The following is a 22,581-nucleotide window of genomic DNA, read 5'->3' as shown; positions in this document are numbered from 1 at the left end:
GCCCGCGGGGCGGTGGGGGGCGCCGGCTGCCCCCGCGGCTCCAGCCCGGCGTGGCGCAGCCCCATTGTGCGGCTGATCTCGCACGGCCCGGGGAGGGGCCTCAGGCGGGGGTCGGGGCTCCCGGCGCAGCCGCCGCTGCCCCTGGGCGAAGCCGCGTCCGCGGCCGGGGCGGCTCCTTCTCCCGCTGCCGCGGGCGTCGCTGTTGCGCTCCGCGGCCCGGGCGGGGGCAGGTCTCGGCTGCCCTCTGCGGCCGGGACTGGGAGCGCGCCCTGGGCGCCCGGACCGGGCCCGCGGCTTCGTTGCCCCTGTGGCGGCCCCGGCGGGCGGGGGAGCCGAGATCCGCAGCAGTCCCCTGGCTGGCGGCGCGGCGCGGAGCGGGTCCCGGCGGGCGGGCGCGCGCGCGGCCTTTGTGTGCGGCTGCCCGCGGCTCTGCTCGAGCGACTGCGCTGCTGCCGCCGGGCCCGGCCCGGCCTCTCCCAGGGCCGGCTGCCTTCTGGAGCCGGGGCCGCGGGCTGTCCCCGCACCTGGCGCGGGAGAGCCCGGCCGCAGACAGGCAGCGCGGCCCCTGCGCGCTCCGCGGAAGGGTGATTCCCGCACAAAGCCGCGGGGGGAAGTGAGAGGAAGGCCGCGTCTGTAAACACAATGTCGTCGGCGGGCGGTCGGCTGCGGCCGCGGGGCCGGCTTTCCCCTCTAGAGGCCGCTGCTCCGGAAGGCCCCGAAATACCGGGTTAGCAGCAACAGGGCAGGACAGACGTGCAGCTCAGTTTCTGGGTTGTGGTGGGAGTGCGAATCCTGAGAGAGCCTGGATGCTTGCAGCTTATGTTTGATTCCTCTTACTCGCCCCTGAAGCAGGGAGGCTGTTTTGAATGAGCAGGATGATCATTTCTTGGACTTCCATAGATGCATTGGTGACTCCCTCAGTGCCCCACTGCCCCATTCGTCTGAATTTGGTGGGATAACTGATCACTTGGAAGCGCCACACAGCCAGGGCCCCAAGACCCTTATAGTGTTTTCTTCATATGAACATGTAGAGAAAAAGCAAACCTGAAACTCACTTAAAGCACTACAATGGAGTGTCAGAAGACATTTCTTTCTGGAAAGTGCTTTCTTGTTTCCACCCCCTCTTTACCCTCCAACAGTAGAAATTTGTTAAACCTCCTGTAAATTAGCCTTAGCTCCCTTTGACTTCAGATACAGGCAGTCCTCGACTTGCAACGTTTGGAGTTGCAATGTTTTGCACTTACAACATTTATAAATTGACACCCTGTTTCAACTTTCACCCTGTTTCAGAGAACTAACTGTCCACAATCATTCTAAGATCTTTCTTGAGTAACAACAATTAGTATGGAGCCCATCATAGTGTATATAGATCACATGAAGTCCCTGGTCTTATCAGCTGTAATATCTTGGGTTACTTTTTCCAAACTTTCTTCATTTTGTACTTAACACTATTGACCTCTCTCTGCCATTACTACCTACAGAATTCTGTGGGGGTCTTTAATGCTTATGCAGAACAGATCTTTTGTTTCAGGTTTTCTTCCAGAAGTCCTGTCTACCTCAAATAGTAGAAAAATTATACCTAAAATAACTTTGAAGAGTTGTGGCAAAGCTTTTTGAATGTTGAAAAAAAACTTCTTGGACTTCCCTCAGTGCCCCACTGCCCCATTTGTCTGGATTTGGGGCCCTGACTGTGTGGAGCTTCCAAGTGATCAGTTATCCCACCAAGATACGTTACAGCCACTCATACAGTTCTTAGTCGTGATGAAGGAGCAGTTTCCACGTAATGCATTTTCCTGTAGAACTCAAATTCTGTTTTTGTTTATACCTGGAGGTACAGGACAAGGCTCCCCTTCCTGCTTTCATCATGGTTTCCCATGTAATGGTTTTGTATAGGCTTTTTCTACAGTGCTTATTGGTGTAACATCAACAGTTGGAAGTAACATAACGGCAAGTTAGAAGGTTCTGCTTGCCCAAAGGAGGTGCTTTGGAGGAGTGAATAAATGTGAGATTTTTTTCCCTCTTATTAGGATGATGAAAAGGCTGATCAAGTCTGTTACATGCCAGGGCTAATAAATTCTGGCAGTCCTGCATGGCTGCATAATAGAAAACAGTAAGTTTATGCAACATTTCCTCTGCATGCAAATATAGAGAAAAAACAAACTTCTCAAACTATCCTGGTGGTTTTCAACCTTTTTTGTACTAGGGGTCATTTGTAAACATCAATGGCCAGTTCCAACACAGTGCCCCTCACTCCTGACCCACTGCCTCCAGGCCTCAGCCCCCCAATATGTGGGGAGGGGGCGGGCAGGCAAGCAGTCCCTTGAAGGCTGGAGCTCTGCCAGCCTGCAAGGGAAATGCCATGGTTTCCCAAATTTTTCTCCTATAAAAGAGAATCCATTTTTAAAGTTTGTTGATCTGTTTTTAAAGTTTGTTCACAGCCCTTTCATATATTCTTGTGACCCAATTCTGGGTTGTGTCCCACAGGTTGAGAAATGCTGGTTTAAAGGACAAGGATGGAGTGCAAATATCTTTCTGCAAATTGTTTCCCCCCATGGTAGTAATCTGTTAAACCTCCTGTAAATTAGCCATAACATAATTCTCTCTGACTTCAGATATTTGATCCTTTTCTGCTATTACTTTTTCTTTGTAATAAAGTGTGTAGCAAGTATACAAGCATAATAATGAAAAAGGAAAAGTAGAGGTCTCTTATTTATATCTTCTGCAAACTGAGATTATGCAGGCATGTATGAAAGTTTGTAGAACCCAAGTTCTATTTGACTTCTTTTCTAATTATTGGTAGATTTTGCTGATTTTTGCCTTATCCAGAACTACCATTTTTAATGTTATATTCTATGTTATCTCAAGAGCCTCATGTACCCTAGATTTCAATACTCTGCACAGTACATCTTATGATGTGTGATAATCAGTTGACACATTAAATGACAGAGGTAGAAGGGAAAATTTTGCTAAGAACCGTGCAGCAAAAAAGGAAACATAAATATAAGAACTGCCATACTGGGCCAGTCCCATCTAGCCCAACATCCACAGTGGCCAAAAGGGAGAGTATTCATGCAGACTCATCTGTCCCATTTCCCTCTTCCTATTTACAGAAGATTCCTAGGAAAACATAGGAATGGTTGTAGTGATATCAAGTATAATACTCGCTGATAGGCCTACCATGCATTAATTTTTCCAGTTCTCTTGAACCTGGTTAGATTATCAGTCTTTACAGCATTTATGGCAATAAGTTAATTATACAGTTCAGGAAAATAACGAAGGGTGCACCAATAAAGGTTTTCTTGTCTGATACTGAAGCTGGTTATTAACCAACCATATCGGCCGATAGGAATCTGATGATAACTGATATTTATCACCATTTCTAAGTGTGGGGACTCTGATGCAGGAGACACAACAGAGCCGTTCTAATTAAAGTGCCACCCCCCCAAAGCACATGTAAAAGTGCCAATGGCAGTTGTAGCCCCAGGCTCCCCACCATGGGAAAGACCCTGCTACACACTGGTGGGAGAGGGAGTGGCTGCCCTAGCCCCTGCCAGCCTTTTCCCCCAGCAAGACTCCCAGGCACTGTGGGCTGAGTCGGGCTGAGCCAGGCTGGGCAGCTCAGCTCCACTCACCTCTCCCTGCCCCAGTCATGTTTGCAGCATTTGGTACTTTTTACAGTGCCTGCCCTGGTCCCAGTCCACACCATGCCAGCACCCTGGACATAACAGCAGCTGGTCCACTTCAGCCTGGCCTGGCCTGCCAGTGAGGGGAGAGGGTGTATCTGGGGTCACGCTGGCTCATGGGGGGGAACCCAGGCATTTGGGGGCCCTAGCTCTGCAGGCGAGAAGGAACTTGGGCATTAAGGGGACCCAGCCAGAAGGGATAAATATTGGAGAACACTGACAGCTACAACAGCCAATAAAGCAGATAGCCAATAATGTAAATTTCCCATTTGTTGGTGACGATCCAGTAGGCAACCAATATATTGGTGCGCCTCTAAAAATAACTTATTTTTGTTTAGTTTAAACCTGCTTCCTAATTTCATTGCGTGTCTCCAAGTTGTGGGTTTGTTGAAGATGGTAAATACTTGCTTTCTCCAGGCCTTTTATTTTGTAGATCTCTGTCGTATTCCCCTATCACCCATCTCTTTCTCCAGACTAAATCGGGTAGGAAGTTTCAATATCTCCTGGTGTGGCAGCCTCTCTATACCCTTTATCATTCTTTTTGCCTTTCTGCATACCTTTGGGTTCTACTGTATCCTTTTGGAGGTAGGGTTAGGGGGGGACCTGAACTCCTCCACTGTGGATATACCATTTATATGATGGCATTATGAGATTTTTCCATTCTGTTTTCAGTACAGTTCTGAATAATTGCTAACATTCTTTTTACCTTTTTAACTATTGTTGATTATTTTTAGAGAATTATCCACAATCACTGTAAGATCTTTCTTGAGTATCAGCAACTGATATATAGAGTGTTTGCTTCATTTTGTATGTACTACTATTGACCTCCCTCTGCCATTGCTACTTACAGTGTTCTGTGGGGTCTTTAATGGTTATTCAAAATAACTTTTGTTTTAGGTTTTCTTTCAGATGTCCTGTCTACCCCAAATGGTAGTAAACTCTACCTAAAGTAACTTTGAAGGTTAGTAGCTTTGCGTTGATTCATACCTGCCGGACCAACATTGAAGCTCTTTCAAGCTGGAGGAAGCAAGTGGGGTTTTCAGCTCAGTATTAAGCATAGGGAGTCTTATTGAGTGGTAACACTCTCCTTCCCCCCTGCTTTACAGCTCATAAAAGCAGCTGTTTACAGTTTGTTTTAGTATAAAACCTAAATTCTACTGAGTGGTTTAGTCTAGCCTTTCTGTAGCTTGTTATTTGCAATGGAGACTACGTTGCCCTTGAATTCTTTTCTTTAATTTTGGTAGCTTATCTTCCTTACTTCCTCTTATTCCTTTCCATAGCTCAGAAACAGTGATGGCACAGAATAAAGTTTGCCATGCACTCATTTTCTATGGGGCTAGCATTTGACAGGTGTTTCACCACAACTCTTCAACTTGTATCTGTGTTGTCAAAGTGGTCGCCCATCCAAATAGTAGCTAGACATTGGAATATTTGGCTTCAAGATCAGGTGATTTCAGGCTGGCATGGCTGTTGATTATACCTTACCTGGTAGTACCAGTCTTCCTGACAGTAGAAATTGGCATGTTCTAAAGATTACTGTCTGAGCCTAGATTCTTACTTGGAGTACTTCATGCTTTATAAGGCATTTGAGCTATAATTTCTAGGAGAAATTTTTGACCTGACAGAAGTTACATTGGGGTGTGTGTATGGGGTGGAGGGGGGCGTGTGTAGAGTGATGCTTCAAGCATACAATTAGTTTTTATATCTGCTTTATCTAGGGCTGTGAATATTATGTAAACTCAGGTAGTGGTTTGGCAGCCATGAGGCCTCCTTTCTTCAGACCTTTGGGAGCAGTTAATTAAATGGCAAAATGCATGATTCATCTTGTGAAGTTTGGTGCCACTAGATTTCATTTGGGCCAATAGCTAAGTGGAATTAAAAAGAAAGTGCGTGTGGCAGGGCACTTTGGTGCCTGCCACTTTTTAAGGCTGAGAGCAGACAGCCGGCAGGTGCGGGCCAGCCCTTATGAGGCCTCCATTTTAGATCTGGGCCCTCAGGGCTGAGGCAGCAGTCTGCTGCTGGAAGCTGGAGAAACATGACTCGGCTGAGCTGTTGCTTGAAACATCTTGGAGGTAAGGGTAGGAGCTATGGGGATGGCAGGAGGCTCCTGGTCCTGGGTATGAATGAAATCTGCATCCTGTTGGGGAAGTATGGCCTGGTGGGACTACCTGTGGATGTGGAGCTACCCAGAAATGCCAGGTCAGTTGTCTCCCCAGGGAAAGGCGGGGAGGAGTGCCTTAAAACCCCATCCCCCACATCCTGGTGGGTTACCCAGACTTGGGGCCAGGCACATCTTTGGATGCCTGAGCCCCACAGGGGCGTAAGACCCCAGAGGCCCCAGTGAGGGGGCAGTAGTGTGGCCTGGAGAGAGGGTAGGAGAGTGGCCCCAGAGGGGGCAGTAGTTTATGTTGGGTCTGCCCAGAGTAGGGGCTGCTCCAGGGGGTGTATTGAGTATGGCTGTAGAGGCAGCCTGAAGGGCAGCACACGGGCCACAACCCCCATGAGTATGCAAGTGAGGAATGTTGCCCGGTGAAGGGCTAGGGGCAGAGTCAGCCCAGTGTAAGGCACAATGCCAATGCCACATAGAGTAGGGGAGCACGAGCAATTGGAAGGGCTGGGTGCGCAGTGCCAGAATGAGAGTAGTCGAGGCTGATGGACCAAGGAGGTCGCTCAAGGGAGCAGGGCAGGCTGAGAGTGGCTCAGTGACGGGCATAGCAAGAGGCTGTGAGAGAGAGGGTGGTGTGAAAGAAGCCCAGTCAGGAGGGAGGGAGGGGGGGAGAGAGAGTGTGTGTGTGTGTTTGTGTTTGTAAGAGGCTCTACAACGGCCCCCTGGCATCGAGGCAGTAAAATGGGCAGCCTCCCGCATTGCACATCAGTTTATGGAACAGCATGTGACTTAGCCCCAAGATGGTCCCCTGTCACAGTGTACATCTGTGTGAATGAGTATATCCATGCTTATTTCTGATGGGATAAATACCCTTGTTTCAGGATTCCGGCTGATTCCTGATTTTTCTTCTAGACAGGTTAGAATTGTAGAAAAGTTTATTTGGGAGGGATGTAAGAAGGTCATCTAGTCCAACCCCTTGCTCAAGGCAGACTCATCTCTGATTAGATTGTTCAGTCAAGTGTTTTTGTGTAATCTGCTCTTAAAGACTCCTGAGGATGGGGATTTCACAACCTTTCTAGGTAACCTGTTCCAATGTTTAAGTACCTGCATAGTGAGAAAGTTCTTCCTGCTATTCAACCTACATTTCCCTTGCTGAAATTATTTAAGCCATTGTTCCACGCCCTGTCCCCTGTGACTGCAGAGAATTAGTCCATCACCATTTTTATAACCACCCCTTAGGTATTTGAAGACTATTATCAGATCCCCTCTGTCTTTCCAGAATAAATTATTCCTGTTCATTCAGCCTTTCCTTGTAAATAATGTTTCTTAGACCTCTAATTATTTTTGTTGCTCTCTGCTAGACTCTTTCCAATTTGTCCACATGTTTCTTGAGGTGTGGGGCCTAATATGCCATGTGAGGAGGTAGTTAACTGTGTTAATTTGAAGTCAGGTGGAAGGCAGGGCATGTGATGAAGTAGCTAATGCCATTTTGAGTGAGTTGGTCTGGAGGGGCAGGCAGCTATTTCGGGTGGAGGGCCACTTACTGAGATTTGGCAAGCCATTGAGGGCCGCATGACAGGCAGCTAGGGGCAGATAAATATTAATTTTCTAAATGTTTTAGGGGCCCCGCAGGACAGATAGAATTGTCTGGCTGGCCTCATCTGGCCCTCAGGCCGCATTGGCCACCCCTAGTCTATAAGGTACCACTGTGCCCTGTATTGACTTGCATGTGATGCTCTTGTTAATACAGCCCTGTACGCTATTGGCCTTTTTTGCAACAAGAGCACACTGTTAGCTTGTATGTAACTTGTTCTCTATGAACCTCTAGGTCCTTTTCTATAGTACAAGAGCCAGTCTGGGGCAGAACAACTGCTTGCAGACTCCTTTGCTTGTATTTCTATATTTGTCCTCAGTAAATTTCATTGGGTTAATTTTGGACTGTTTCCCTAGTTTTATTATGGTCATTCTGAATGTTAGCCTTCCCCTCCAGAGTGTCTGTAACGGCACCCTATTTGGTATCATGGGCACATCTACTAAGCATATATTCAATCCCATTCTCCCAAACATTAATGAAAATGTTAACAAAACTGGACTGAGGACAGACCCCTGGGGTCACTCAGTACTTCCTCCTAACTAGACATCAAGCCATTGAAGTAATCTTCAGCACGATGATTCTGCCACTTATATCCAGCTTGCCGTACTTTTGTGTATTCTGAATTTCCTTACTTTACTAATGCTGTTTTTTTCATAATTATCCCCTACAGGATTTTTGTACCTTCCTCTGAAATATTTCTTCTGGCCACTGTCATAATCAAAATATTGGATTAGGTCTAATGGGATAGTTTCTGATGTCAGTGTTCACAAAGTTAGTAACTCTGTTAATGGTTAAAGTACAGGCAGTGCACTATCTGTGTCCTCCTAAATCCATAATAACAAAATTAATCATCTTTTACAGAGTACACAGTTTTTTTTCTGCTTGACACTAAAACTTATTTGCTTGGTTTTAAAATGGCCAAGTTCTTTTCCCTGTTTCTATTTGACTATCCCATCCTTACTGAGTGAATGCTTAATAACAATCTTCTGGTTAGGGTGATTGTCTTTGGAAAATCTTGGAGTAAGCTCTTTGGAACTTTTGAATCTGTCTTGCTCTATTTCCAGTATAATACTGTTTTAGATCTTCAGAATATTCTAATATTGCCTCTTAACTGACTTCCTAACAAATCTTTCATACTTCAGCATTTAGCTACTTGAAATTAAGTCAAATGCATTATTTTCTATGCCTCTAAGTATAATGTATAGTGGGTTTTTTTTGTCAGTGGTGAATAAGCTGTGTTAAGTTTTGATAGTCTATAATAATTCTGTTTGTATTGCAGTGGAGTATAAAAGTTGTAATTGCATCAGTATGTAATTGCATCAGTATGACTTGGTGATGTACAAACATCTGTAAAGGCATATTCTTTGCCCCAAACTGTTTATCTCTGGTTTTAAGATGAGACCTGACTAACGAGTGTGGAAAAAGAGCTTGTCACTTTCTCTTACTTTCCTAGTCTCTTACGCAAGCTAACTATGCATACAATTTAGCAATATCAAATTACTTAAATATTTTCCTTTCACATTATCTTCATTGGATCTTCTTTTTGAACTCATGGCTGTTAGTAGAGTATTGAGAAAGGGTAGTGGCCTTATAGAAGAATTTAGGGAGAGTACTTGACATGCAGACGAAAAGTTGGAGAAAATGTGAAGATGGTTATGGAAGAGAAAGTCAAATCAGTATAATTGGCAAAGCAGAGGGGATAGGGAGAATTGATCAATAGCATTGCAATTACAGCAGTATATTGAAGTATGAATTGGAACATCTGTTGTCTGTCTTCCTTCACCTTAAGAATCAAGGAGTAAGTTAGAGTTTTAAGTGGTGAGATTTTCTTTTAAATTTCTTGGTTTACACTTGCATCATGCAGATGAATGCTACATAAATCCTTATTAGAATTACTGTGGTAACTTTACAAAATTACCTTACTCGGATAAGGGTGTAAACATGATTTATGCATTTTGAAATTTTGAGTGCCCAACTTGACACCCTGAAGAAAACTCTGAGTAACTTCTGAAGCCTATGGTAAGGGGCTCAGAAACCATTAATTACTTTTTTTAATAAATCTTAAAACAATCCTATGACCTCACCTGTTGCTTCAAAACCTGCCCAATCTCCCTGCTATCTCTAAGCTCTTTGAACATACCATTTATTTTTTCTGTCTAGGGTTTCTCTTCCATGGTTTGGCTTGTACTTCTTTTGCTTTGCCAAAATTGCTGTCAATGGGTGTGTCCAGACAAGTGCATTAGTGCAGTATGTGGTGCCGCAAACACGTTTGCAGCACCACATACCGCACAGGCCGGTGTTCTTCACGCTACAGGTGTGTGCTACCCGTGCTTGCCCTGCTGTTTTTGTTGTTTTTCTCCACAGGTATTTTTGATCCATGGATATATGGATATCTAGGGTCAAAAAAAACTGGGGGGAATGGGAACGGAGCAGTGCACACTCTGGCAGTGTGCGCTGCTGAAAAGCAGAGCTGGGCTGCCCAGAGCTGTGCTGTGGCTGCCGGCTAGGCTTCGCCCAGCAGGATTTCCACAGCTGCAGCCCTGGGAGGCCCCCAGGACCCTAGGTAAGGCTGCTGACTCCAGCTTCCCCTACTGCCCCCAGGGTAAACTTGTTGCGTGCCAAAGCGTGTGTGGTACGGGTGTTCCTCGGGGGCAAGTAACTGCAGCACAAGGTGCACTGCAGCTAGTTGTCTCTGGGGAACTGAACATCCGCATGCGGTGCAAGGTGCCCAATGAGTTGGCTAGAAAGAAATTGACAGAAAAATCTCAGATAGGCTTATCTAACTGACCAACATTGACACCATTGGCAACCCTTTTGAAATCTTGTTCCTCAGTGGGTTCTGTGACTATCCATTTCTAATGTATTTTTTCTTTCTTTTCTTACCTCTCTAGTCACTCCTTCAATATGTCCTTTGGAAAACTACCTCACTCCACCTCCAGCTCTCTAAGGTTTCACATAACTCCTCGGTTCCTGTCTCGTTCTTTTTCAACACCTTATTTCTTGGCAATCTTATCTACAGACACAAGTTTAAAAACATATCTGAATGAATTTCAGATCCCTGTGTACTCTATACTCATTTCCTTCTGTCCAAACTAAATCTTGGTCAGTGGATACCTAGCTGTTATTTCAAACTCCTAGCTAAAGCAGAGATTGTAATACTTCCGTAAGTTCACCCTGTCTTTTTCTCTGTCATTGTAGACAACATTACCATGCTAAGCATTGTTTTCTAACCAGATCTCTCTAGGATCCTCACATCCAGGGTCTGTCTAAATCTGGAAAATCCTTTCTACATAATGGATTTAAAATACAGACTTTCTTATTTGTACACTTTTTCCCTTCTAGCCATTCAGAATGCTGATGCAAAGATATATCTTGCTAGCTTTGATTATACCATCTCTTTTTGTCCATCTTCAATCTCTCTTTTCAATCACAAAAAGTAAGTTATTTTCACTTTCAGGGCTCTTTTCTGCCTATACTCAACTTGGGTATTGTGTCTCATTTGTTAGCCAGATATTGATTCCTGCCACTAGTTTACCCATAACCCCAGTTTTCATTACCTGTTAGTTAAAATTCTGAGCAGGCATTTTCATGCTTTCTCCTTTATCTCCCTCCTGTTTAAGAGAAACTTCTCCCAAGCATCTGCAAAGGTACCACCTTGCCTTCCTCTTAATTTTTACTTAAATATTACTTTTTTTCTCTATGAGGCTACCAAAAGCTTTATAACTGTTTGGGTGCTTACATGATGAGGCCACTAAGTGATGCTGACCAATGCAATATAATAAGCATCTCCTTCAATTCCTTTGTCTGTATCCATCTGTGTTTGGGGTTCTTTTTATACCCCTGTCCCCCAATTGTCTTATACTTTGCTTGCTTGCTGATTGGGTAGACAGTCTTGTTCCGAGTTCTATGCATTGCCTAGTATGATGTAGCCCATGACTGGACTTCTGCACTACAATGATATAAAATGATTTAAAAAAGGGGATAGTGTCAATCACTTGCATTTAACATTTTGCAGGTGAGGGGGGAACTTGATTTACTCTTCAAAAGTTTCCTGTGTGGTCATTCTTGGATGAAAACATTTGAGCATTATCTTAAGAATAGGATAGTAATGTGTATCAAATTTCCCAGTTTAATCTTTGTTAGTCCAACTGACATCAAATGGTAAGTCAATGGCTTTTGTTCTATGCTGCTTATAATTTAGGTGAAAAAAATCACAGAGAACACATTTCAAGTTGTATATTATCAATCTCTGTTTTGGAAAAACAATACCCTCCCAAAAGATGGTGGTTCCTTATGATAGGCAAAATCTTACTTTTTTTATAAGACAGAGCATACATAAGTGATCTGGAACTGATGTATCTGGTAGATACTAAAAATAAAAGAAAAAAGAAAGAAAATGCTGTCACCCAAGAGAGGTGTTTTTCCTTTTACAAGAGTGATCTTTGGACAGGCCCTAAGACAGGGGCAGGCAAAATGTGGCCTGCAGGCTGGATATAGTGACTGAATCCCCCAGCAGCTGGGAGCCCCGTGGTGCTTGCTGAACCAGGCTGGAGCCAGAGTGGGAAGCAGCGGGCAGAGAAGCAGTGGGGGCTGCAGGGAGCAGCTCTGGGAGCCGTGGGGGGGGTCGTGGTGCAGGGGGCAGTGGGAGCTATGGCCATGAGGAGCAGTGAGGGAAGTGGCGGGCAAGCATGAAGGAGGGAAAGCAAGGAAATGGCAGTGTTGGGTGGGCGCAGAGCCCGTGCAGGTGCCCTGGGACTGGTAGGAGCATGGAGCCTGGGCGCAGGGTCTGCCTGGCTGTATCACATTAGGCTCGCATGCAGTCTGCAAGAGTCGCATACAATGAAGCTGGGAGCCCAGCCCCATCTCCTCCTCTCCCATTCCACCCAGCATACCCGCACCCCGCCACACATGCACCCATTCTCCAACCACACCCCACCACATACACCCCCCCCTTACGAGGGGCCACTTTTCCCCACACTCAGCACCAGCCCCCTGCCTGTTCCGCAGGGCTGGGGGGCACTGGGAGTGAGTGGGTGCGGAGCCAGCGGGAGCACGGAGCCCGCATCAGTGTCCCGGGGCCAGTGCCGGTAGGGCCCTGAGCAGGGTGGCAGAAGTGCAGGGTCCCAGCCGGCAGGGGCTCCGTGGAGCCAGGCCAGCTCCCCCCTCCCTGCTGGTGCAGACCAGCCTGGCTCCAGAGACCCCTGCTGGCCTGCGCCCTGCTCTGGACCCCATCGGTGCTGACCCTGGGACATTGGTCCCAAGATTGTGACCAGGGGGCGGGGCACCTGTCAAGGGATGGGGCACCTGTCAAGAGGTGGGGCTACCCATGCGGCCCTTGACAGCCTGCCAAAACTGGGTAAGCAGCCCTCCGCCCAAAATAATTGCTTACCCCTGCCCTATTTCCTTAGCTTACTTACAAAAATATTGTGGGAGATTTATGACAAAAGGTGTACTAAACTTGCATACATTGCTCTATCCACAAGGCTGATCATTTTGTCATAGAAAGAAACCAGGTTTGTCAGGCGTTACCTAAGTATTGTTGGAGATTTGCTGTATAGACCCCTAGGATCAGGTTTGGATATGAATAGAAAGCTTTCTAATGTTGTTAGAGATTATTGGAAATTATATCTAGGAAGCAAAGTTTTCTATGATATAGATTGGGGAACAATAGCTACTCTTATGGCACGTCTTAAATATTCCGTAATGTAATACATGAAATATTTTTTTCATTTAATAGTTATTACATCTACAAGAGGTGGTAATTCATGAGGTTTTGGTAAATAATGAGGACATGGCAGAATAACTGCTTGTAGGAAACATCTTTGGATCAAGATATTCATTAATCCCATGTAAATTAATTATATTGAATAAAACTAATTAAGGATCTTGATTTTTAAAGGACAAAATGTTTTGATAAACTTAAGCAAGTTAATGAAGTTAACAGGATTAATGAGCTCAGGGACTTGATTTGTTTTTTTTGGAGTCACAGGTACTAAAATGATCAGAAACTTGTTTTGAACAAGGGGAAAAACTGTCATCAACTTAAGTAGATGACTAACATCCTTATAGTAAGGAAGCATGGTGCTCCTGCTACTTGGAGAAGGGAGGCTGCCTGAGAAACAGCCTACAGGTGTGGCAGGGGCAATTAGAGAGTCAGGTGACCAGAAGGTGGCCAGGTTTGAAGCATATAAGCCCAGGTCAGCGAATCTATCCCTGAGAGCCATGGAGAGAGATGCTTCTGGGCAGCAGAGTTGCAGCAGATCTCCTGGGTAAGTTCTGAGCTGGGGTAAGCAGTCTGGAGGTTTGAGGAAGGGACTATAGGGAGGTCAGAAGGTCCTAACCGGCCCACAGAGAGGGACCAGAGGAATAACAGGTCTGGGGTCCAGAGAGAGAGAGAGAGAGCCTGAACCCAGGAGAGGCTGAATAGGCAGAGCCAGGGGCCTGTAGCCTGGTATGGGTGGAGTTGGAAGTGCTCAGGGAGGGTGAGTGTGAGGGGGGCCAGAGAGGCCAGTGGTCCAGGAGTGGGCCAGGGCCCAGAGATGGGTGCTGAAGGCTGAGAGAGGCTACTGCCATAGACTGACGGGGCCAGGAGAGCCCATGAGTCTCAACTGACCTAGGAGTGGAGCCAGAGCCCAGAGAGAGGGTCCAAAGACCTGGGGTCACAGCTGGAGACCGAGAGGGCTGAGGAACCTGTAGGCCAGAAGGGACAAGAACTAGGGTAGGGAGCCCATAGCCCAGGAGAGGGGTGCTAGGAGGACCAGGGGCCTATAAGAGAGAGAGAAATGAGTGACATCTGTGAGGCATGGGCATGGTGTAAAGGGCAGTTGAAGCCATGTAACTGGCCCTTAAGGCACAGAGCAGAGACACCTGTGTCCCAGAGTTGGAGATCTTATGGGGAGCCCTGGGGCAGCCTCCCTGTTTCTAAGGACTAATTAACAACAAGGTGTGGCAGGTAGAAGGGGAGAGTGCCAAAACATAGGTGGATGAGCTAAGGGGACTCCAGGGGGATCATGGCCACCCCTGGGGTGGGTCCATATACAAACCTCAAGAAGGTATTAGGAAGAAATGGAGAGCTTCCAAGGAATGGAAAATGTGACTGAAAATAATGGATGGGGATTTCTTGGTTCAACAACCATCATGTAGAATATGTGGAATCAAATCTTGGTAATTCCTGTATTTAGGAGTAGAAGCAACTCTTGCCATGTGCCAGGTGTCTTGCAGTCTCATGTGTAAGGGCTTTTGAAGGTTATCTGAAGGGACCAGCAAACATTTTGTTTTTTCCTTTCAATAATATTAATTCTACTGGCTTCTGTTTGGTTGGTTGCTTTATTCACCTTCTTCTGAAACACTGGGATGGTAGCCACAGCAAGGGCTGGGGATTTTTGACAGGGTTTGCTAATGCTCCTGCTTGTACATATATAATTCTGAGATTCCTAGCTAGAGGATCTTGCTCTTCCACACAGGGTCATACTAATTGATAAATTTGGAGTCAGGAAGGAACGTTTCACCTAGGTCATCCTGGCAAGAACCATGGACTTTTGCCTTCCTCTAGCATGGGGCATGATCCTTTTCCTAGGATCCTGTGAGCATATATTGTTAATTACTTCTGTGGTTACTGCAGTGTTGAAGTATTGTCTGCCCCTGCTCTTAGCCATGGCACATTGGGTGTTTCAGGTTTTATGCTTTGTAGTTGTGTATGTAAGGGTTTGAAGTGGTGATCTGGGGAATTCTTGGGTAAATTGTTGCCCGTGATCATGGGGACTGGACTCGATGACACAGGCAGCTTCTTCTACTCCTACATTCCTATAACTGTTCAGTAGAGGTGCACCGATTAAAGGAAAATTAACATTAAAAAGCCAATTGCTGATATTGGCTGGTGTAGCTGATAACGTCACTGATAAATACCAGTCTCTTCCTGGCAGGGGGGCTGGGCTGGGGTGGGCAGCAGCGCTGCAAGGGATGGCCAAGAGGAATTTTGGGGTGGTTGTAGCCCACCCTGTAGCCACCCCTCCCAGCATCGCTGCTGCCCTGCCAGCCCCTTTGCTGGGAAGAGGCTGGCCAGCCCCTGGCCTCTTGTCTGCCCTTGTCCCGTGCACAAATCTTGACGGGGGGCACATGCCTCCCCTGGGGGTGCACGCAGCAGTGGAGAGCTGTCCCCCCTTCCGCAACCCCCTGTACCCCTTGGATGAGCCACCTGCAGCTGCGTCCCACTTCTTGTCCCAGGAGCCCCCATTGACTGCTGTGGTTGGGTAGATCCTGCCTCTGCCCCACTCCCTCTCTCACTGTGGGGGCCTCTATCTTCCCACCCTTGACTTACCAGCTAGATAAGCTCCAAGCTGCCGGGCTACTTTCCTGTAAATAAGCTATTGGATTGATATCAGCCAATATGGCTGGTTAATAATTGGATATCCGTATGGGCCAAGAAAATCTTTATCAGTGCACCCTTACTGATCAGCAAAGAGAACTATGTCAAAGAGGTCACAAAATGTAAAGTCAAGCTGAGTTGGACCTTACAAAGGATATTAAAAAAATAATGAAAGATGCTTCAATAGTATGAAAAAGAAGAAGAAAGAAATGGGAGAAGTATACAATGAGGCTATGGCTCAAGACCTAGGTGAATACTTCATTTCAGGTTCCATGAAAGACAATGATGTTGACTGACCAGGTTGGCAAGGTCTGATGGATAAGTGGACGTGAGGATATAGAAATGGCTCTTGCTGCAAACAGCATGGACATAAAATGCAAAAACCTTAATGTATTCAAGTTAGGGGACTAGCTTATCTCCACCCCAGGATTTGAAAAGAAGTAGCACATAAAGTTACAGGTTATGTAGCAAATATTTTAATTAATCTACCAAATTGGGTAAAATGCCATATGATTAGAGAAGAGCAAATGCAGTGAGTATTTTTAAGGAGGGGTGGGTGATTTCTATAACTACAGGTCAGACTAGTTTCTGGAAATAGTCTGACCTCAGAAAGTGAGGCTGTAACAGATTTTGAAGGGGAGAATAATTAAATACATGGAAGTATAAGAGATGGGCTGAAAAACAACATGGGCTTACTATAGGTAAATTTTATTAACCTACCCATAATAACATAAGAGTCATACTGGTTCAGATCAGTGATCCATCTAGACCTGTGTCCTCTGACAAAGGCAGGGGGGGATGCTCTGAAGGGAGAGCATGGAACTGGATATCTAGAGTGATCTATCCCCTATTCAGTACCCTCCCTGGCATCCAAAATTATTGGTTTAGAGATGTCAGAGGGAGCATCTCCAGTGGTTCTGTTCAATAGCTATTAATAGATCTGTTCTCCATTAATTTAGTTAGTCCCTTTTTGAACCTGGCTATGCTAACTGCCTTTACCACCTCCTGTGGCAATATGAATTCCACAAATTAACTATGCTTTGCATAGAACTTTCTTCTTTTGTTTTAAACCTGTTTTAAACCTACCAATTTTAGTGGGTGCATCCTAGTTCTAATATTCTGGGGCTTGGTGAACAACAGTTCCATGTTAACTTAGTTCACACCCTTCATGACTTTGTAGACTTCTATCATATCCCCCCTCAGCCTTCTTGGCTCCAAACCCAAGAGTCCTAATATTTTTAGCGTCTTCTGTTATGCAACTACCCCATGCCTCTGATCATTTTGGTTGCTCCTCTCTGTACTTATCCAGACATCTTTCTTTAATGCGGTAATTGATTCTCTGTGCAGTGATCTCATCTGTCTGGGCTTGCATAAATTGTCAGGTAGGAACTTCCTAATTAAACTGCAGAAGTGGGTATTGGTTGAAGAACAGTAACAAAAGTAAGGAACCCTCTAGAGTGGAGATGGCAATGGATAGTGTTGAAAGAGGAAATATCAGGCTGGAGGGAGATTGCTAGTGGAGTGTTTCAGGGTTTAGTTTTGGGAATGATCTTGTTGAATATTTTCATTAATGATTTTAGAACAGCAAGTAGAAATGTGCTGCAGGAACTTCCTGATAACACAAAGTTAAGAGGTACCATCAATACAGAGGAGAATCAGGATATTATACAGAGAAATCCTGGATGGTCTGGAAAACTGGTGTAATAGAAATGGGATGATTCTAAATAGTAGAAAATGTGAAGTCATTAACTTAGGACCTAAGAAAAAGAATTTCAGCTATAAGTTTTTTTGGGGGTTTTTTTTTTTTTTTTGGTTTTTGGTCTTACCAAAATAACCCAAAAGGAAACGAGGGAAATTGTAAAATATGCCCTTTTCCCCACAAGTAAGTATGACTTTGATGTTGGCATAACTCTAGAGAGATGATTTAAGAATATTACTTTACTGGACAGAAATTGCAATATTAGCCTAGACAAGATCAAAATAGGGATACTTGATCTCTAGAGGAAGGTTGTATAGGTTTTGGAACTATGCTCATGTGTGCTTTTCCAGGACTGAAATATGGACTGTAAAGTTTGTTGGGGGTTTTTTGGGGGGGCGGGGGGGGTTTCCCAGGAGATATACCGTGTAATGGGTAGTAACATTATTTTACATAGTGTTGTATAGTGTATAATCTCACATTATTCAACCTTTCAAAGTATCTTTAAAAGATAAATGCAAACAAATAGTTGAATACAATGCATATTTTGATGCATATTGATTGTTTATAAATATTATGAAAAATATACATAGATAAAAATCCATACTGAAAACCACATGCAATGTTTTGTTCAAAGCAAACCAGGATTGGGGCCCTATTGTATTAGGTACTATACAAACACATACAAGCATGATTCCTGTCCTGAAAATTTTCAATCTAAAAAGCTACTCATATGTCTGATGCTGTTCAAAACTCGCAGAAAGTGTAGAGGAAATTATTACAAGATATAAGCAAAGTGATCTGGGTACTGAAGGAAAAATGTATTTTTGTTTCTGTATGTTTCTACTCTGTATAATTTATTATAGTAGTGCTTATGAGTCCAAATCATAGACCAGGACCTCATTGTGCTACGTTCTGTACAAGTAAATAGCAACTTTTCTGCTCCAGGAATTTACATACTACATTCCTTCCATTTTTCTCTTTTCCTTCTTATAGGAGAGAAGTGGAAGAGTGGTTGAAAATATAGGGGCAAGTGTTTGGAATAAAGGAAGGAAATGGAAAGAAACTTTGGAGAAATGAATAGAAGGAGGAAGAGGAGAAGAGTGGATAAAAGCAAGGAAAATGGGAATAGTGAGGCTGGGAAGAGAGATGCTGCAGAACAGGCAGGAGAATAGGAGAAAAATAGCCATTTTTGTTATAGATTGTACTAGTACCTGACTCTGTTTTACTTACGCTGGTAGTAACACATAATAACTGCATTAGCATTTTTAAAGGTGCATGATTGATATGAGTTTCAGACAGAAGTATTTTCAAATCAGTTTAATAAATTGTAAAGCTCCTCATTTACTCCCACCTTCCAAGTGTTCAGTTATGCCAAACAGTAGTAGGCCTGTACCTAATTCACCTGGCAGACGTGTACCTAGTTCAGATATTTCCCTTGCACCCTTAATCATGGCCATAGCTCTAGATCGGGGGTCAGCAACCCCTGGCATGTGTGCTGAGCTTGGCACACAAAGCTATTTTGCTTGGCACACCACTGCCAGCCCAGGCTCTAAGCAGCTGCTGCCAGTAAACGGAGCCCAGGCTGCTCCAGGCAGGCAGCTGGGAGGCTGTGTTCAGTAGGGGTGTGTGAAACGGGCCGTATTCAATTAGGATTCAGCCCAAATCGGGGACAGTGATTCAATTAGTTGATTTGGATCACTGTCCCTGATTCGATTCAGCCAAATCCAAGTCTGAAGATTCGATGCAGGTTCGGAGAATCAGCGATTCGGCCATAGACACAGCTTTAAATGTATTTTCTACTTACCTTGAGGTACCAGACACAGCTCATGAACGCTGGCATGGTGAGGTGGATGGAGCGTGGGCGGGCCCTCTGTGTGCTCAGTGGCGAACCCAAAAGTGGACCAGAAGTACTTCCAGTCCACTTCTGGGTCTGCCGGGGAGCACACAGGGCCCCCCACTGCATGCCCTCCTGGTTCGGCGATTAGCCGTGGGGGGACCCTGGATGCACCCCAGACCCAGGAGGCACTAGTCACATAGCCAAGGGACGGGACGGGACCCCCCTCACGCTTCCCAGCAGACCTGGAAGTGGACCGGAAGTGCTTCTGGTCTACTTCTGGATCTGCTGCCGAGTGTGCTGGGGAGACCCCCATGCTCCTGTGGGATGCTCCAGCTGCCCCAGCATCTCAGCTTTCATGAGTCACCTGATACCTTGAGGTATGTAGAAAAAAAAACATTTAAAGCTGTGTCTATGTTCAAATCAATTCAGAAAGATTAAAGGGTCTCCTGATTCGATTCAGATTTAAAGATTTGGCTGCCAAATCTCCACTGAATCAAATCAGGGACCAAAGCTTTGCATAGCCCTAGTGTTCAGCTGAAGAGCAAGTTCTTGACTGAACAGAATTTACTCACTTTCTCATTCTGGAACAAGTTTAATCATTCTTTGACATGAGAGAACATTTGGAAATATTGGCAGGAGGTAGCTGTGAGCTATATACATTCCAGTTTTACACCTTCTTACACCTGATATGAAGGTTGTTTTGGAAAACTTGCCAGGATTCCTGTTAAAACCTAAACCTCTTAAAATATGTGAGATACTGCATTGCTGCTTCTCAGAATCGACACAGTGGACTGCTGGTTGATACACTTTTACTTCATGAAACATGCGATGCAGAAGGATGTCATTCTTCACATAAATCCATTATTTAAACTGTCAGTTCAGCTTTGTTGAATTTATCTACTGCCAGTCAATATAAATTAGAACTTTTACAGTGAAGTTGCTGACATTGGGCATGTCTATGAGAGCAGTAGTGTGAAGAATATGAATACATCAATTTCAGGTCCATGGCATTCATGAAGAGATTTTACTACTTTTTTAGGTTTTGGACTACTAGAAGTGCTTGCAACGTGTGAGAGAGAATTGATTAATTTTAATGTTTTTTTTTAAAGAAAGCTCAGCTTCATCATGGATTTATAGATAGCAAGAGAGTAACTTACTAGTTACAGAAATGCTGGATAGCTATCTATGCCATATTGTCACCTTCCACTGCTATCAGTTCAAAAAATAATTGAAAAATAGTTGGCTTATGCCATTCCTTTTTTCCAGGTTTCGGTAGTGAGACGGTGAATTCAGAATTAGGGTTTGTGACTCTCTCTAATAAGATGAGGATTAGCAAAGTTCTAATATAAAATGCACACATTTCTAAATTTGTAATTCCAAGTGTTAACATTAGCTGCTGAAGCTTGTATACCAGTGGTTCCCAAACTGTGAGTCTTGACCCCCAAATGGGTTGCAATGTTAGTGGATGGGGTCACAATAAATGTGCCTCTTGAGATTTCTGCACCCACCACAGGGTCTGGTATAATCTGCAGCTGGGCTGGACCAGCTCGGGGGCAGCTCCTGCCCCAACAACTCAGTGGATGAGACTCATTGTGGGAGGGAGTGTGCACCATTATGGCCACCAAGGTGAGGTATGGCAGAGGTGGCAGCAAGGAGTTGTGACCAAGCCCTTGCTGGGTGAGCAGGGGATGTCTTAGCTTGGCAGCCATCATGGTGTGGTGCTCCCTCCCTCCCTGGGTCCTGCCCACTGGGCTGATGAGCCCCTAGGGGGAGGGCAGCACGGCAGGGACCCCTAAGTCTGTAGTGGGCAACCTGCATCCTTGCCCCCAACCCCTGCATGGGCTCCACTCCAGCAGTGCTGCCCGCATGGGGTTTGGGGAACAGGGAATCTGGACTCTGCACTCCAATCATGCTGAAACAGCTGCTGCGTCTTGCTGGTGACAGCCAGGTCTTGAGCTTGGCTGGAGGGGCAGAGGTCTGTGGGCCCTGGCTTTGGGGCACAGCGGGGAGTGAAAGGCATTGGGGGTTGTGGGGGGCTGTGGGTTGGGAGTGCGGGGCTATGCTGAGGAAATGGAGTCAGAAATGGGGTCACATGGAAGAAAAATTTGGGAAGAACCATTGTCCCTCACATACTTTGCTAGAACAGCAATTAAGACAGAGCACTCATTGGTTACTCTTTTGACTGGTTAAATAGAAATGATAGATTCCAACTTCAAGCCCTGATTCTGCAAGCTCATCTCTTGGGCATCCCTAAGCACTTAAAATCACATGTTAAAATCCCATTAGAGTTTCCCATTGAACTTCAAAACAACTTAAGTGTATACTTACGGTTAAGCACTTTTTAAAGCACCATTTCAGAGAAGGATGCTTTTGTGCAGCATTTTGTTGCTGTGGAGCCCAAGGCAGCAGAAATGGGGTGTGTGCCTAGGACAGATTACAGTGCTTTTGATTTTCAATGCCAGGGAGGGGGCGAGTTGGCAGAATAGAAATGTGAGCACTTCCAGGGGAGTCTAGGAAGAATGTATTTAAGGGGCTGAATGAGGTTGTAGGTTGGTCCAAGCCATTTCAAGATTGTGTTGTCAGAGTCCTTCAAAGAGAACTGGGCTTCACTTCATGCACGTTTTACTTCTGTTCATAGATATGGAGGGAGAGACCTTTTCACTTAGCACCTCCTCTAGATCTTCTTCCACACCTCAGCATGTGGTGGGTGGTAGATGTGCTTAGACATGAGGGAGCTGGACTCTCCCTTATGCTAAGAGGCTCCCCACATAACTGCAACCAGCAGTGTGTGCAATCTCCAGGCTTTCCCATCCCCAGCACACACAAGTGGCGGTGGGGAAAGCTTGCTTGGAGCTGCACCTCAGGGTGGGAAGGTGGAGAGATGCTCTGTAGTGACAATAGGAGTGCTGATCAGCCCAGGTGCAGGCCATCAGTGATGGGCAGGTAAGCAGGCAAAGGGGAGCCTAGGCCTGGTGGGCCTCCAGTGCCACCTCCGAGGGCTGTCGCTCCATGGCCTTGGTGGGTTGTGTGGCCCGTGGGCTGGGAATAGAAGCAGAGGCCTGGGCTCTTGCCCAAAAGTGCGGGCCACTGGTGCAGGATGCTGCTTAGCAGGGTGCAAGCACTGGAAAGCAGGGGACTGATATTTGCTGCCTCCCTTGGACAGGGGAGGAGTGGGTGATGGGGCAGAGAGCGAGTGGCCCCAGGGCCTGAGGGCAGCAGGGTCTCAAAGAAGCAGGCCTGGAGCCTGTGGCCCCTGGGGGGAGGAAGCAGCCACCCAAGGGGGAGTACACATCCTC

At 45.7% G+C, this 22,581-nt stretch overlaps 1 protein-coding gene across 6 annotated transcripts in view; it reads left to right on the top strand.

The window, feature by feature from the left end:
• The window catches only part of ZMYM2 (zinc finger MYM-type containing 2), a 160,583-nt gene that overhangs the window by 2,646 nt on the left and 135,356 nt on the right, over window positions 1–22,581 (top strand). Inside the window, exon 1 of one of the 6 annotated variants that reach the window (XM_059720659.1) lies at window positions 2,024–2,110. The exons of the other annotated variants lie outside the window; for them this stretch is intronic. Within the exon in view, the coding sequence (XP_059576642.1) occupies window positions 2,058–2,110 (53 nt within the window). The 5' untranslated portion in view covers window positions 2,024–2,057. Of the gene's footprint in view, window positions 1–2,023; window positions 2,111–22,581 lie in introns of those variants that run through there. 6 annotated transcript variants of the gene reach the window in all.

Source organism: Alligator mississippiensis, chromosome 1 (assembly GCF_030867095.1).
Source record: "Alligator mississippiensis isolate rAllMis1 chromosome 1, rAllMis1, whole genome shotgun sequence".
NCBI lineage: Eukaryota > Metazoa > Chordata > Crocodylia > Alligatoridae > Alligator > Alligator mississippiensis.
This window is presented reverse-complemented; position numbering and strand designations above follow the sequence as displayed.